This window comes from Erpetoichthys calabaricus, chromosome 5 (genome assembly GCF_900747795.2).
Source record: "Erpetoichthys calabaricus chromosome 5, fErpCal1.3, whole genome shotgun sequence".
Classification (NCBI taxonomy): domain Eukaryota; kingdom Metazoa; phylum Chordata; class Cladistia; order Polypteriformes; family Polypteridae; genus Erpetoichthys; species Erpetoichthys calabaricus.
In genome coordinates, this window is record NC_041398.2 from 199,989,239 (window position 1) to 200,003,669 (window position 14,431).

General features: G+C 40.3%; 1 protein-coding gene across 2 annotated transcripts in view; it reads right to left on the minus strand.

Moving 5' to 3' along the window:
- Positions 1–860: 860 nt before the first annotated feature.
- The window catches only part of prkaa1 (protein kinase, AMP-activated, alpha 1 catalytic subunit), a 65,381-nt gene continuing 51,810 nt past the window's right edge, over positions 861–14,431 (minus strand). For both annotated transcript variants that reach the window (XM_028802396.2, XM_051928491.1), the window contains exons 8-9: positions 12,609–12,735; positions 861–3,323 (exon numbers count right to left, since the gene is read on the minus strand). In XM_028802396.2, the coding sequence (XP_028658229.1) occupies positions 3,076–3,323; positions 12,609–12,735 (375 nt within the window). In that variant the 3' untranslated portion in view covers positions 861–3,075. The remainder of the gene's footprint in view (positions 3,324–12,608; positions 12,736–14,431) is intronic.

Here is a 14,431-nt window from a genome sequence, read left to right on the forward strand (position 1 = left end):
TTTTTCTTTGCTTCTTCTTTGTAGCCATGTCAAATGGGTGACACCTAAAAACATGTTTTGTTTTATAACAATAAAAGCAGCAACACAAAGTTAGAACAACTTATTAAATTGATGCCAAAAATACCTGTGAGATCTGCAGCTGGTTGAAAGATACAAGTAGCTTAATGCACTTAAGGTACTCTTGTCGCTCGCGTGAGACTTTTCGGTACGCCAGGCACTGACCACTGTACACACTTACTGGCAAGCTGTGACTGGCTCACTCTCGCTCAACTCGTGCGTTTGTCGCGTGTGCCTCCTCCGCGCCGCATACCCCGCGCCCGCTTGCGTTACGTCAACCCGACTGACACCCCGCTCGCCCGCACGTAGTCGAAATCAATTCATGGCAGAGCTGCACTCAAGTGGCTAAAGAGCCGCATACGGCTCGCGAGCCGCGGTTTGCCGACCACTGCACTAGACTAACGGGAGCGCTGCACTATGCTTGTTCAAATTACCCAGAAACCACTGCAAACGTGTTGTTATATTGCGCTGGCATTGTAGTTACTGTGCAATGTTTAAATTGCCTTTGCTTTTTGATTTACCCTCATATATTACACCTTTTAAAACAAGCTTCTTGCTGCTAGTTTATCCAAGAAAGACTTTAAAGTGCTAAAATATGAAAAACATAAAAAAGACGAGGAACTGTATCTTCGAATATTCAGTCCTACTTCATGAGGGTGCCCCCAAAATAACAAACCTTTTGATGTATCTTTGTCAGAAAGATTTCCCATTCTCTTATCAGACAAAACAATAATGCATCTTTTTCATTAAAACTTTTGCAAACAATTCGCAGTGAAGAATGAAAAAAAACAACAGGCCAAGTTTCGGTGCAGATTTATTTATTTATGCTTTATATGCACATATGATTTCAAACACTAAAATAAAATTTACATTTGTCAATCATTCAGCATTTAAGACTCAATTGACATTTACTCAAACCATTCACAATGTCAAAATAAAGCACTTGTTAGTGGTCCCAATTTGTAGGTCTTCTTTTTTCTTTTATTTTGTTGTATAATACTGTCATCCTCATAAACTAAATAGGGAATTCATAACCACAGACAAATGTAAATAAATCTGAAATAGAATACTGTACTTCCAAATGAAACAGACAGTAACACAATGTGCGCTGTTATGAAAACAAAAAAATATCCTTTTCATAAAATATAGTTTATGGTGCTATGTATTCAGTCATTGAAATTCTATCAGGAATTCAATTTATTTTAAATGGAAAAAGTCTCCAAAAGAGACTGCACTGGCTTTCTCAGCACAACATTCTCTTAGGCCTAAGTCATTTAAAATGGACAATATCAGGGTTAAAAAGCAAGCCATAGATTTTGTTTTCTCCAATTTAAAGAGACCAAGTAAACTGTTCCCATCTAAAGTACATTCCACCAAGTTACATTTGTTTTATAACTTTTGTTTTTTGAAATTAAAAACTTGTCATAAAACATATTAAGTCTGTAATTGTGTAGCTTAAAAACTCATTTTGTGCAGTTTTTAATTGACATATATGTATATATGTGTGTAATTTAAGTGGTGTGATATCAATATAATGAATAAGCAATTTTATACTGTATATATAAATGCAAAAATGAAAAAATGCAAAAGATAGAATTCTAAATGTAGCTCATTTACATCCTATAACTGGCACACTGTTTCGAAACATCCTAAATTCAAACACAAACCAGAGATTAAAAGAAATATACAGTAGGTCTCAAATGGAATGCAGATAAACCTCATTAATCTACTAATTTATTAATATAACTGAAGAACTTTGGTAGTTATAAAACAATTTTGACACACTAAGGGCATTCAAAAAAAGACATTTTAACGTTAAACCAACCATCTACATTAAAACCTTATAAACAGAAAAAAGGAAGTGTATTTATTTTTTGTAAGAAAACACCAAATGTAAAATAAACACTGTAAAACTTAACAGCAAGGCATATGTCAACATCTGTAACATTTTAGGCACCAAATATGTCACTGCTTTTAGGTACTTAGCAGATATTTCCAATGTACTAAAACTAAAAAAGAGACAACTATAAGTGACAACTGATCCTTGAAAAGAAATTAGTGGGATGACAGCATTATTTAAACAATGGAAGAACTTTCTATTGTACCTGTGTATACTGAAGCCTTTCTGTATTTACTTTTAAAAGATGAGTTGTTCTCTTTACAAATTTCCTTACAGATGAAACTTTTTTTTTTATTTTTTATCAAAAATAGGCATGTATATATGGTTTAAAAAAACATCCTTTCAATTGTGACTGAAATATCTTTAAATATATTTCATACAATGATTAAAATGGCATTCACTAGCTATATAATTACAAAATGAAAAATTAAAAAAGTCACAGTCCAAAAGTCCATATACAGTAAGTCATATATTCCCAATTAAAGCACAGATAAATGTATTCAGAATTTTTTTCTCAAAATAACTGGGATCCCAACACTTCAGTCCAATTTAAAAGAAAAAAAAATGTTTTGTCATGTTTTGTACATAAAGGGAAAATGCAAGTCTAAAACCATTTAACCAACTCTTCAGTAGACCTTTCAAACAAAAACTTACTTACCAATTGTCTGTGCATTTCGCAGATTATCATCAAGCCCTAATTAGGATACAACAGAGCAGCACATAGGTCACTGTGCAAAACAGTCTCCCTGCAATTGTTATTAGCAGGCAAAATAATATTCATTTTAACAGGGGCAATGGAGGAAAGAAAAATGAAAAAACCAGAAAGAAAAAAAAAAAAGTTCTATACATAGGTCAATGACCCGTTTGAAAAAGGCAAAATGTCTTGTTAAGACGTTTTGCAGCTCTGCAAGTAGTCAAAGAAAATGAATCTAAAATTACTATAGCACTATAAACTGGCTTAGCTATTACTTTTCATAACCTCCTTGCCCCAATCCAGTCAACTATACTGGCTCTAGCTATTTTAGTGCCACAAAACAATTTCTGCCCATGTCTAAAACATTATGCCAAGAATCTGTTGCATGCTTATTGCTATAAAGATTCTGTAGGCTATGCTGTATTTACCGTGCAAGAATTTTAATAAGATTAGCACAAATTTCAAAAAACTCAATTGTGTGGCTGCCAGGTCTCGGTGGATTGTCACCACTGGATGAGTCGACTGATGATGTCAATGATGATGCCAAAGACCCATCTGAACCTTTGGCCGTCGTGTCTCCTTCTGTTTCATTCTTTGATGCAGTTCGATAATTTCCTATAGAACCTGATCGATGAGGGGTTGCTGTTCCAGACTTTGCTTCTGATACTTCATCTAATAAGAGAAAAGACACAAAGTGCAATGTATTTTATTTGCATTTCTGTTATCAATTTCTTATAGATATATGTGCCAATGGGTTAGAAAGCTGGTAATATACTCACTAACTTAATTATTACAACATATTATCTTCAGTTAAATATGGTATGGTATTATTTTCGTACAAAAAATTCCGACTTAACTCAGACTTAAGAGCAAAATTACTTACTTACTTACTTACTTACTTACTTACTTACGAGCAAAATTGTGTCAATGATGACAATGCTTTAATAGCAATCAGTACACAAAAACAGCTACATTAAGATGAATGATATTGATAAATAACATATACTTAAATGAACCACTGTATTCAAATAAATGTAAACAGTTACTACCACATTTATCAGAATGATTCGGTGCAATTAATCATTTTTTTAAATTACTTCATAAGATGATACTTGTACCACTGACAAAGTGGAGTAGACCGCAAATTTAATTTTAAAAGGACAAAATCACTAAAACATTATCTTCAGATATTTTCAAAGAGACATAGCTAATACATTATAAAACTGTATAAAATCAATATTTACTTATTTCATTCTTTTAAATTACCGGAAAAACAATTTGTTACATGAAACTTCTAAGTTTCAGGAAGAGTAAATTGTGCAAAATCCTACTGAGGAGCCTCAGCTTCCAATACAACAGTGAGTCAAAATTGAAACATACAGATGCCCAACTTCTCATAAACCACACATTTTTATTGAATGATTGCATTTGCCTACAATCTTCATTTTGTTTAGATTCCTAGGAAACATGGCACTCTTCTCTGACCCTGTGGATGTACGATACATTTGAGATTAAATATTTTCAGACACAAGCTGTGTTACAATATTATCAGACACAAGCTGTGTTACCTGGTTTCTTCCAGGAAATTTTGTAAGACAACAGGCATCAGTTAAACAGCTGTATCAACAAAGTTCTTTTCTTATACTATATAAATAATCAAGTTAGTGACAATGTGAGCCATGAGAAAGTCCATTCACCTGCCTGTATTCCAATTGGGGAAAAAAATGTAAGCAATTATATCTCAAATGTTTTAAGTCACCGTGGGTAAAGATGTTAGTCACTGAGGCTGCTTATTCTTGAACATGTTATACACAATTGCACATAACGAAAACAATCCTGCATTCAATCAGTTCCTGCATTTTATGATTTTTGTGGTTATTTGGCTTTTGTTGATGAATATTGCAAGACTCAACTTTAAAGGAATGTGTATTCTTTTGATTCAAAACAGGTCATCAGTAGGAGTTATTTGAAATTTCAGTATATATTGTAATGAACCAGCATAGTGGGTTAAAGGAAATAAACATGCTATAAAGATTTATTGGTGTCTGAGCCAATGTCCTGTGCATTATAAATCAAAACAGTGGGAAAAAGTAATGGGCCAAGAACAATTTACAGTACACCAAGTCATAACCTTCCATTAGTGGGAGGAAGGTTATCACACAGAATGTTTGATGTTTCGGCCTCGGAGCATGCCATAAATGTTTCTGTAACCCACTCCAGTGTTCTGGGCTAGGAGCATGCCTGAAATACCTCTGCACCCCATTGTGCTCTTTTGATCCCGGAGCACACCACAGGCTTCTCCGCAACCCATTCCATTGCCCTGGCTCCAGAGTATGCCACTAATGTCACTGCATCCAATTCTGTGGTTCAAACCCATGATCACAATAACATTAATTCCCCAAGCCCTGATTTTCTGGCCTTGGAGCAAGCCTATGTCTCGGAGAATGTTCCACCTGAGAATCTCATTCCATAATGATCCTCATCTTCCAGTCCATTCTCCACTGCTCCTTTTTTTCCTTGCTGATAACCTGCTCTGCATCGCTCACCCCCTTTTGAAGTCTGTCTGTGCAATCTCCCCTAATGGTTTCCAACCCTTAAAGTTTCTGGATGTCAATATTTGCATATGTCATGCCCACCAGCCAACCCTCTCAACACCACCCCTAATCCCACACAGCTGACCGGCGTCTTATAATAATGTCGTAATATTCAGTAGTGTAGGTTCACCTGTTATCATTAATAGATCTTTACAATTTTCATTTTAATTGCCATTCACTCTAGTATTAATTTTCGTGTTTTTCATCAGTTGTATGTACTGTAGTTCCCCATCAAAGTTTACAGATGTGAATGTACAGCATTTGCAAAGTAGTGCCTGAAGTGGATATACATAAGTTCTGTTACTCCTATGTGTTTTTAACGTGAAGAGCAAGGACCACGGTGCATTCCCCCATTAGAAATTCTATCTAAGATCAACATTTTTCCCTTGGAGTGTGCAGAAGTGCAATCGAAGAGTGGAGGTGGGGCTGGAGGTTCTAAGAGCAGAACAGATAACTAAGATGAGAACTGCTGGTCAACAGCAAAAAAACAGCGCCTGCAAACCATTGAGCTTTGCATCTTCTTTGGGGCTTCTCAAAAAATTTTCTTTCCATTTCAAGAAATGATTGTGTATCTTTTTTTCTTCTCTGGCTCACCCCCTCCATCTTCAGTCATCCATCCACACTTCTGGCTATCAGTGTTTTTCACATGCCCATCAATCGGTTCTACCTTGTGCTTCATTTGCATAAATCCCATTATCAGCGCAGCAAAGTGCATGTATGTAGCATATTAATAAATACTGAAAAATAAAAAATTTAGCAACAAATAAAAAATGTGTTGGCTATTTTTTTCCAATAATATCACTAAATTTCAATCAAATCCATCAGAGACTTTTTGAGATTTTGGGGGTATTCAGTTATTCTATTGTGTGTGGGGTTGGGGGTTAACCCTTAAATATTAATATAACTAATATATATATATATCTCCTTTTTTAGCTGATACCTACAGGCCTAGGTGTACCATCCTGCCAAATTTCAGCTTTTTAACTAAATGGAAAATGGGTGTTTTTGCAGAGTGAGTGAGTAACTAAATGTCTCGATGCATGCTCAATAATCCAGGTAAGGAAATCCTAGAAATTTGATTCTGTTCATCTAGATGTTCATCTTAGATGAACAGAATCAAATTTCTAGGATTTCCTTACCTGGATTATTGAGCATGCATCGAGACATCGAGAGCCACTTTGGCAAGGACGGCCTAAAGCTTGTACGTGAGTATGAGCAAACAGCACGCAAGATGGCAGACTACAGGAACCATCTGAGATTCAGCCTCAGATGTAGACAGAGCGGGATCACTCCTAAAAGTCTACAGATGAAATCGTCAGTAAAAGGCCTGCGAGCTAACAAAATCCTCCAGAAGGCACAGAGTCAGCTGCTAAATGAATGGGTGAGACAAACTAACTTCACTATTGATGTCTTAAAATCGAAAGAGGAGCAGATCCACCAAAGACTTTCTTCACTTTTAGATGAGAACACACTTCAGCAGGTACTTGAGTTCACCGAGAAGGCTTGTCTAGCACAGCATGAAAAGTCTAAAACCAGGCAAAAGAGGAAGTTTGATCTACTTGCTGTGTGCCACAAACACCAGCACACTATGGGGAGTGTCCTCCACAACCAGCATAGAGAAGGATGCCAGACAGAAACTAAAGATGTGGACAAATGGGTGAAGAACTTGTCTGACAAACAACTCACCCAAGCAGAGAAAAATGTCCTTTCTAAAGGGTTAAATTTTGCGGTCACACCGAAACAAATCCCGCTAGTGGAACTGATTACAGCCACAGAATCTGCTATCAGAAACAACAACATTGCTGAATTGGAAGCAGAACAACTGCGGATAAAAGTTTTGGCATGTCTCAGCAATGCAAAACCCCTGCATCCAATATCAGCTTTGAGGAGAGGAAGGCCCTCACGGCACTCAGCAAGGACAACAACATCATCATCCTTCCAGCGGACAAGGGGAGATGCACAGTTGTGCTAAACCAGACAGACTACCATGAGAAAATTTATCTCTGCTCAGTGACAAAAATACTTATGAGCCCTTAAAGCGAGATCCAGGTAGTGGTTACAAGAAAAAGGTGATAGATTGTCTTAAGCAGCTAGTTCAGGACAATGCTATTGACCGGACCACATACCACAGATTATACCCAGGGGAATCTACACCAAGTCTGTATGGTCTACCAAAAATACACAAACAGGGTGCTCATTTAAGACCCATTGTCTGCATGATCAATTCAGTCACGTATAACATCTCCAAGTTCCTGGCCGCTGTTCTTAACCCGGTGGTAGGCAGCTCAAAACACCACATTCAGAACACATTGGATTTCGTGGAGAAAGTGAGAGAGGTCATTATGGAGGCAGAAGAAACCTTGGTCTCATTTGATGTTACATCTCTATTCACTTGTGTCCCAGTGACTGAAGCAGTGGAGGTAGTACGTAAGAGATTACAGAATGACCCCCACGCTCAGTAAAAGAACCTCTCTCAATGCAGACCAAGTGTGCCTGCTTTTGGAACTGTGTCTTCAATCAACATATTTCATATACAAAAGCCAGTACTACAGGCAGAAGCACGGGTGTGCCATGGGTTCCCCTGTTTCACCTATAGTAGCCAATCTATATATGGAAGAAGTGGAAAAGAGGGCTCTATCATCCTATCCTGGAACACCACCGAGCCATTGGTTCAGATATGTGGATGACACCTGGGTGAAAATCAGATCTCAGGAGGTACCACAGTTCACAGACCACATCAACGGGGTGGACAAACACATCAAGTTCACCAGAGAGGATATGAAAAATAACAAGCTAGCCTTCTTAGACTGTGAAATTTCCATCGTCAACGGGGGACATTTGAAAGTGGATGTGTACCGTAAACCCACACATACGGACCAGTATCTAAGGTTTGACTCTCACCATCCACTAGAGCACAAACTAGGTGTCATTAGGACTCTACAACACAGAGCTAACACCATTCCCACAGACTCAGAGGCCAGGGAAGCAGAAGAACACCACGTCAAAAAGGCCCTGAGTAAATGTGGATATCCCAGCTGGTCCTTTGTCAAAGCAGGGAGGACACCTAAAGAACGCTCCAAGTGATTCATGAGAGAGGAAGGACATCCACTGCCTAAGCGAAAACCCTTAGTGATCCCGTATGTGTCAGGAGTATCGGAACAGCTGAGGCGCATTTTCTCGAAACACCAGGTCTCAGTGGCTTTCAAACCCCAAAACACGCTACGCCAAAGATTGGTCCATCCCAAGGATCGGGTCCCACGGCACAAACAGAGTAACATAGTTTACGCAGTTAAGTGCCAGGAGGAGTGCCGTGAATTGTACATCGGGGAAACCAAGCAGCCACTGGCTAAGCGCATGTCACAACACAGAAGAGCTTCCTCGTCAGGCCAGGACTCCGCAGTCTATTTACATCTACAGGATAGTGGTCACTCCTTTAAAGATGAAGAGGTGCACATCCTGGACAGGGAGGAGCGCTGGTTTGAGAGAGGAATCAAGGAGGCCATTTACGTGAAAAAGGAACGACCATCTCTGAACAGAGGAGGGGGCCTAAGGGTACATCTGTCGCCATCTTACAATGCTGTGATTGCAGCCATTCCTCAACCCTCTATGAATGGTTCACACGTCTACTAATCAGTGGACAATTTGCATATCACTGATCAACTGGCCCTTTGTCAATGGTGCTAGTCTCTGTGATTAAGCAAAGGTACTGTTTATAAGGTTGGGGGAAACCTGCAGTCAATTGAGACTGAGGAAGAGACTTGGATAAGTCTCGAAATATTTCTCCCACTTAAAAACTTTGTCCAGATGAACAGAATCAAATTTCTAGGAGTGAGTAACTAAACTTTACATTTTATATGTATATCAACAGATGCCTATATACAGGTGCATCTCAATAAATTAGAATATCATAGAATAGTTCATTTATTTCAGTAATTCAACTCATATATTATATAGATTCATTACACACAGAGTGATATATTTTTAAGCGTTTATTTCTTTTCATTTTGCTTGTGGCAAACCCTAATGGGAGCAGCCAAAAGAACAAGAAGATTTCCTTTCATTTTGCTGATTAAGGCTTATAGCTATTGTAAACCCAAAATTCAGTATCTCAGAAAATTAGAATATTGTGAAACAGTTCAATATTGTAGACTCATGGTATCATACTCCACTCAGCTAATTAACCCAAAACAACTGCAAAGGTGTCCTGAGTCTTTAAATGGTCTCTCAGTCTGGTTCAGTAGGCCACACAATCATGGGGAAGACTGCTGACTTGACAGTTGTTGTCCAGAAGACAGTCATTGACACCCTCCACAAGGAGAGTAAACCACAAAAGGTCATTGCTAAACAAGCTGGCTGTTCATAGAGTACTGTATCCAAGCATATTAATGGAAAGTTGAGTGGAAGGAAAAAATGTGGCAGAAAAAGGTGCACATGCAACAGGGATAACCGCAGCCTTGTGCTTCAAGGGCCACCACACACAGACGTATTTAGGACATGGGCTACAACTGTCGCATTCCTTGTATCAAGCCACTCCTGAACCAGAGACAACATCAGAAGTCTCTTATCCGGGCTAAGGAGAAAATGGACAGGACTGTTGCTCAGTAGTCCAAAGTCCACTTTTCAGATGAAAGTAAATTTTGCATTTACTTTGGAAATCAAGGTCCCAGAGTCTGGAGGAAGAGTGGAGAGACACAGAATCCAAGTTGCTTGAGGTCCAGTGTGAACTTTCCACAGTCAGTGATGATTTGGGGAGCCATGTCATCTGCTGGTGTTGGTCCACTGTTTTTTTTTAATCAAGTCCAAAGTCAGCGCAGCCATCTACCAGGAAATTGTAGAGCACTTTATGCTTCCCTCTGCTGACAAGCTTTATGGAGAATCTGATTTCATTTTCCAGCAGCACTTGGAACCTGCCCACACTGCCAAAAGTACCAATACCTTGTTTAATGATCATGGCATCACTGTGTTTGATTGGCTAGCAAACTCGCCTGACTTATGGGGTTTGTCACGAGGAAGATGAGAGACACCAGAACCAATAATGCAGATGAGCTGAAGGCCGCTACCAAAGCATCCTGGGCTTCCATAACACCTCAGCAGTGCCACAGGCTGACCTCCTCCATGCCGCGCCCCACTGATGCAGTAATTCATGCAAAAGGAGCCCTGACTAAGTATTGTGTGTGTACATGGACATACTTTTCAGTAGGCCAACATTTCTGTATTAAAAATCATTTTTTTTATTGGTCTTATATAATATTCTAATTTTCTGAGATACTGAATTTTGAGTTTTCATTACCTGTAGGCCATAATCAGCAAATGAAAAGAAATAAACGCTTGAAATATTTCACTCTGTGTGTAATGAATCTATATAATATATGAGTTTCACTTTTTGAATTGAATTACTGAAATAAATTAACTTTTCAATGATATTCTAATTTATTGAGATGCACCTGTGTCTGTATATATTCTTTTAGATAAAAAATGCATTATCCTTACCTAAACCAACAGACTGTGAAACAGTAGATACTTCAGAGAAAAGTAGTCACACTCGCAGCAGTACAATGGATGGTTGTCCCATTTTTAACTGTAATCAAATGCATCCAAATATTCCTAAACTACTGATATGTTTCTCAGATTGCCTCAATCCTCTAGAGTCAGCTGCTTGAAGCTCATTTGGCTAAATCTGTGTTTCTTTTTTTCTGGAATAGATTACTAATTTCTGATTCTGACATAATACGTCTGTGGAATTAACAGGCCTTCATATAACGAATTCAAAACATTGATTTTTTTCTGGGTGCCATTGTGTTTCAGGCAGCATTAAAAGTCGGACAGTTCTCACTCACTGTATGGGTTAACTACAAACTAAGAAATGCCCCTTAACCAAGTTAGTTTCACTCCCATGACTGTTTAGTGCAGTGTTTAGTTTTCACCAGATGCAACAAGTCCCATGCAGCCACACATTGCACATTCAAGCCATTCAACCTTTCAGCTTTCAACTATTCATTTTCATAAAAGTGTGAGAATTCCAGTTATTGTTCTTCCTTTTAGTTTTTATAGTCCATCCACCTATTTACTGTAACTGCATATTCCAGTTGCAGAGTTGGGGGGGGGGGGGGGGGGGGGGTAGGAGCAGAGCCTATTTTGGAAGCATCAGATATAATGCAGGAAATGACCCTGGCCCGGGTACTACATCATTAGATGGTACACTCGCACACTCTACTCATTCTGATCTTGACAATTTAGCATTGACAATTAACTTAAAACACAAGCACATCTTTGAGATGAAAACTTGAAAGCCTAGAGAAAAACCAACACAGACATTGTGATGATATGCCAATTACCCACACATATTGATTGTGCTGGGATTTGAACCCAGTTTCCTGCAATGCTAACTAAGCAGTCAACATTCATTTTATATTCATTTCTCTATAGGAAACACCTTCCAAATGCACTTAACAAGTATTACCACATGGTACAACAGTTTACAAATATTGTTATCTAGTTAGAGTACAGGTATGTTAACTTACTTAGGGACTAAGCAAGGAGAACCGAACCTTCAATGTTGTGGTTGAGCATTTATTTAATTATTTACTATGCTATACTGAATCACCTATTTTTAATAATATGGTTTATGGATTCAAAGCCATAAAATCTAAAACAATTTGTGCACTGAATTAAAGCTCCAATATCATCTACACAAAGTTGTTTGAAAAGCAGGACAGGCCATGTCTTGTTAGCCAGGACATATTGTTCTCACTGCTGTAAACAGATTTCCTGATATCCAAAGGAAATCTAGTTCAGTAGCAATTGAATATTAATGAAATACCTTTTTTTACCTTTATTAACAAAATAAAAAAGTACTGTTCAAGTGCATGAAGCGTTGCAAGTGGGTAATACTTTCTTAAAATTAGGAATCACAAAGTAAACATAACTAAAATCTGAAAGCAGTCCAAAAACAAACACCAATCTCTTCTCTAATTGTCAGTTACTGCTCTTAAAAATCAACAGATGCCTACAATATGTGAATAAGTCGTCAGCTAAATTTGATTGCCTACTGCAGACTTAATATGCCATACAGAAAGAAAATGCAATGGTACACTTTTAACCTTCAATTTGATTGAACTGTTTTAAACTGTGTGTATGTGGCTATGTGGATTTTAGCAAAAATGGCATTATTTCTTCCAGCATGCTTAAGCAAAGTACTTTCTCCTCTGACATTTGAACTCCTAAATACACTCTGATGGTTAAAAAACAGAGGAACTTTAACACATTACATATGTATTCACACACTGAGAATTTGGAAGTTGCTTTGCATTAAACTATATGCTTGACTTTTAAATATATGTTTTTTAACTAGTGAAATACAAACCATCAATGCTCCTGAAGTCTAGGAGGTATGTCCTACTATCCACCTGGTATAGCTGTAGACTCATTTTTGTATACATGCTAGTCACAGGATTCTTCCTCCGAACACGTAAATAGTATGGGTTTACAACCTGAACAGAAATTAAAGCACAGTTAAGAAAATCTTAATTAGTATGTCACAAAACATCAGTTTAATGCAAAACACATTTGTCATCATTGTATAGAAATGATCACTCTCTCACTGGGACAATTAAAATTACCAATCAGCCTAACCTGCATGTTTATATGATATGGTTGAAAACCTGAATACCCGAGAAAAAGAAAAATGAACTGTGGCAGGTGGATGGGTGTGGTCCGCAGCCGCCTGCCTATTTAAGGAGCCGCCTCCCTGCAGTCAAGGCTGGAGTCGGGTGAGGAGGTGGACAAGGTCAGAGGAGGCGGCAGGAGAGGCCCTGAGTGTTGTGTTTGGAAGAGAGAAGGGACGGCTAGTGAGAGCCAGGACTTTGGGAGACAGTGGGGGTTTTTGGTGGTGCACTGAGTGACTTTGTAAATAGTGTGAATAATGTATAATAAACGTGTGGTGAAGGCTAGTAATGTATCTGCCTGTCTGTGTCCGGGAGCACCCTTTCACAGTGGCGTAGTTGGCAGGATGCTCCACCTGGGTCGAGGTGGGGACCTGTATTGTTGGAAAGTTTTGTGAAAGGCCTGGCACAGCAGGCAAACTCACCCACGTGCCGCAGGGGTGGCGTGCACCCAACCCCGCACGTACCGGGAGTGTCGCGGACCACGGGAGGTCTGCTGTTGGACTTTTTGTTGTTTCAGGGGCAGCTCGGGAGCGCGGCGGCAGCTAGGAGAGCTGCCGGGAAGGAGATGCTGCACACACAACAACCGCAGCAGCCGCGGAGCTGCCCAGACCAACGGTCCCTCCTCGTAACAGGCACGGGATTGGGTAGCGTGTCCTGTCCTCCCGCCAACGATTGGTCAGAGGTGGGAGCAGGGAATGTCCATCTCGTGCCGAGAAGAAACCCGAGTGGGCTGCAGGGAAGAGCCCACGGAGAGCAGTCGGCGAATGGCGCCGCCCGGAATGTAAGCACACTGCCGACTGTCTCTCCCTCTTTGGCAGCGATACTGCAGGAGCTGCAGCACGAGATCCAGCTCGTACTATCGCTGCCGGCCGAGCGATGTGCCCTCCGGGCGGAGACGCAGGACTCAGGAGGGATGGCAGTGGCGTGGAGCGAGAGCCGCAGAGGCAGGAGGATCGACGCGCTGCAGGAGCTTCTGGCCAGAGAGGCACAGCGGGGATGGTACGTGGAACCGACCCCGTGAAGCTCCGGACGCCAGCGGGGCTGGATCTGCCCTTTTACCGTGGGCAGACTCGAACCGTCATGGCGTCCCAAAATAAGAGGAGGAAGCGGCTTGGGGAAGCCAGTTCCTCCGACAGGGGAGGACGCACTGCTGGGTGCGCGCGTTCCTCAGGGGGCCATCCTCTGCCGAGGCAGAGGAAAACCCCGCAGGCTGGGAGGCGAGACAAACAAGTGCCCCAGTTGACGGTCCAGTGGCGGGGGTCACGGAACTCTCAGGCCGGGAGCCTGAGAGTAAAAGTTTCAGGGCACCGGACGGAGCGGAGAGCGTTGGCCCAAGCAGAGAAAAGACGCAGAGGCACTGCGTCAGGGCAACGTTTCTGCCCCTTGTTTTTCCTTTTTTTGTAGGGGATTGGGCCCCGGGCTAACTCCGATGGACCTGCTACAGGGGAACATCCGCCCTCACGGGACTGTCCGCTGGCCCCCGCCGGGTTTCAGCGTGGAGGGGAGTATTGTGGCAGGTGGC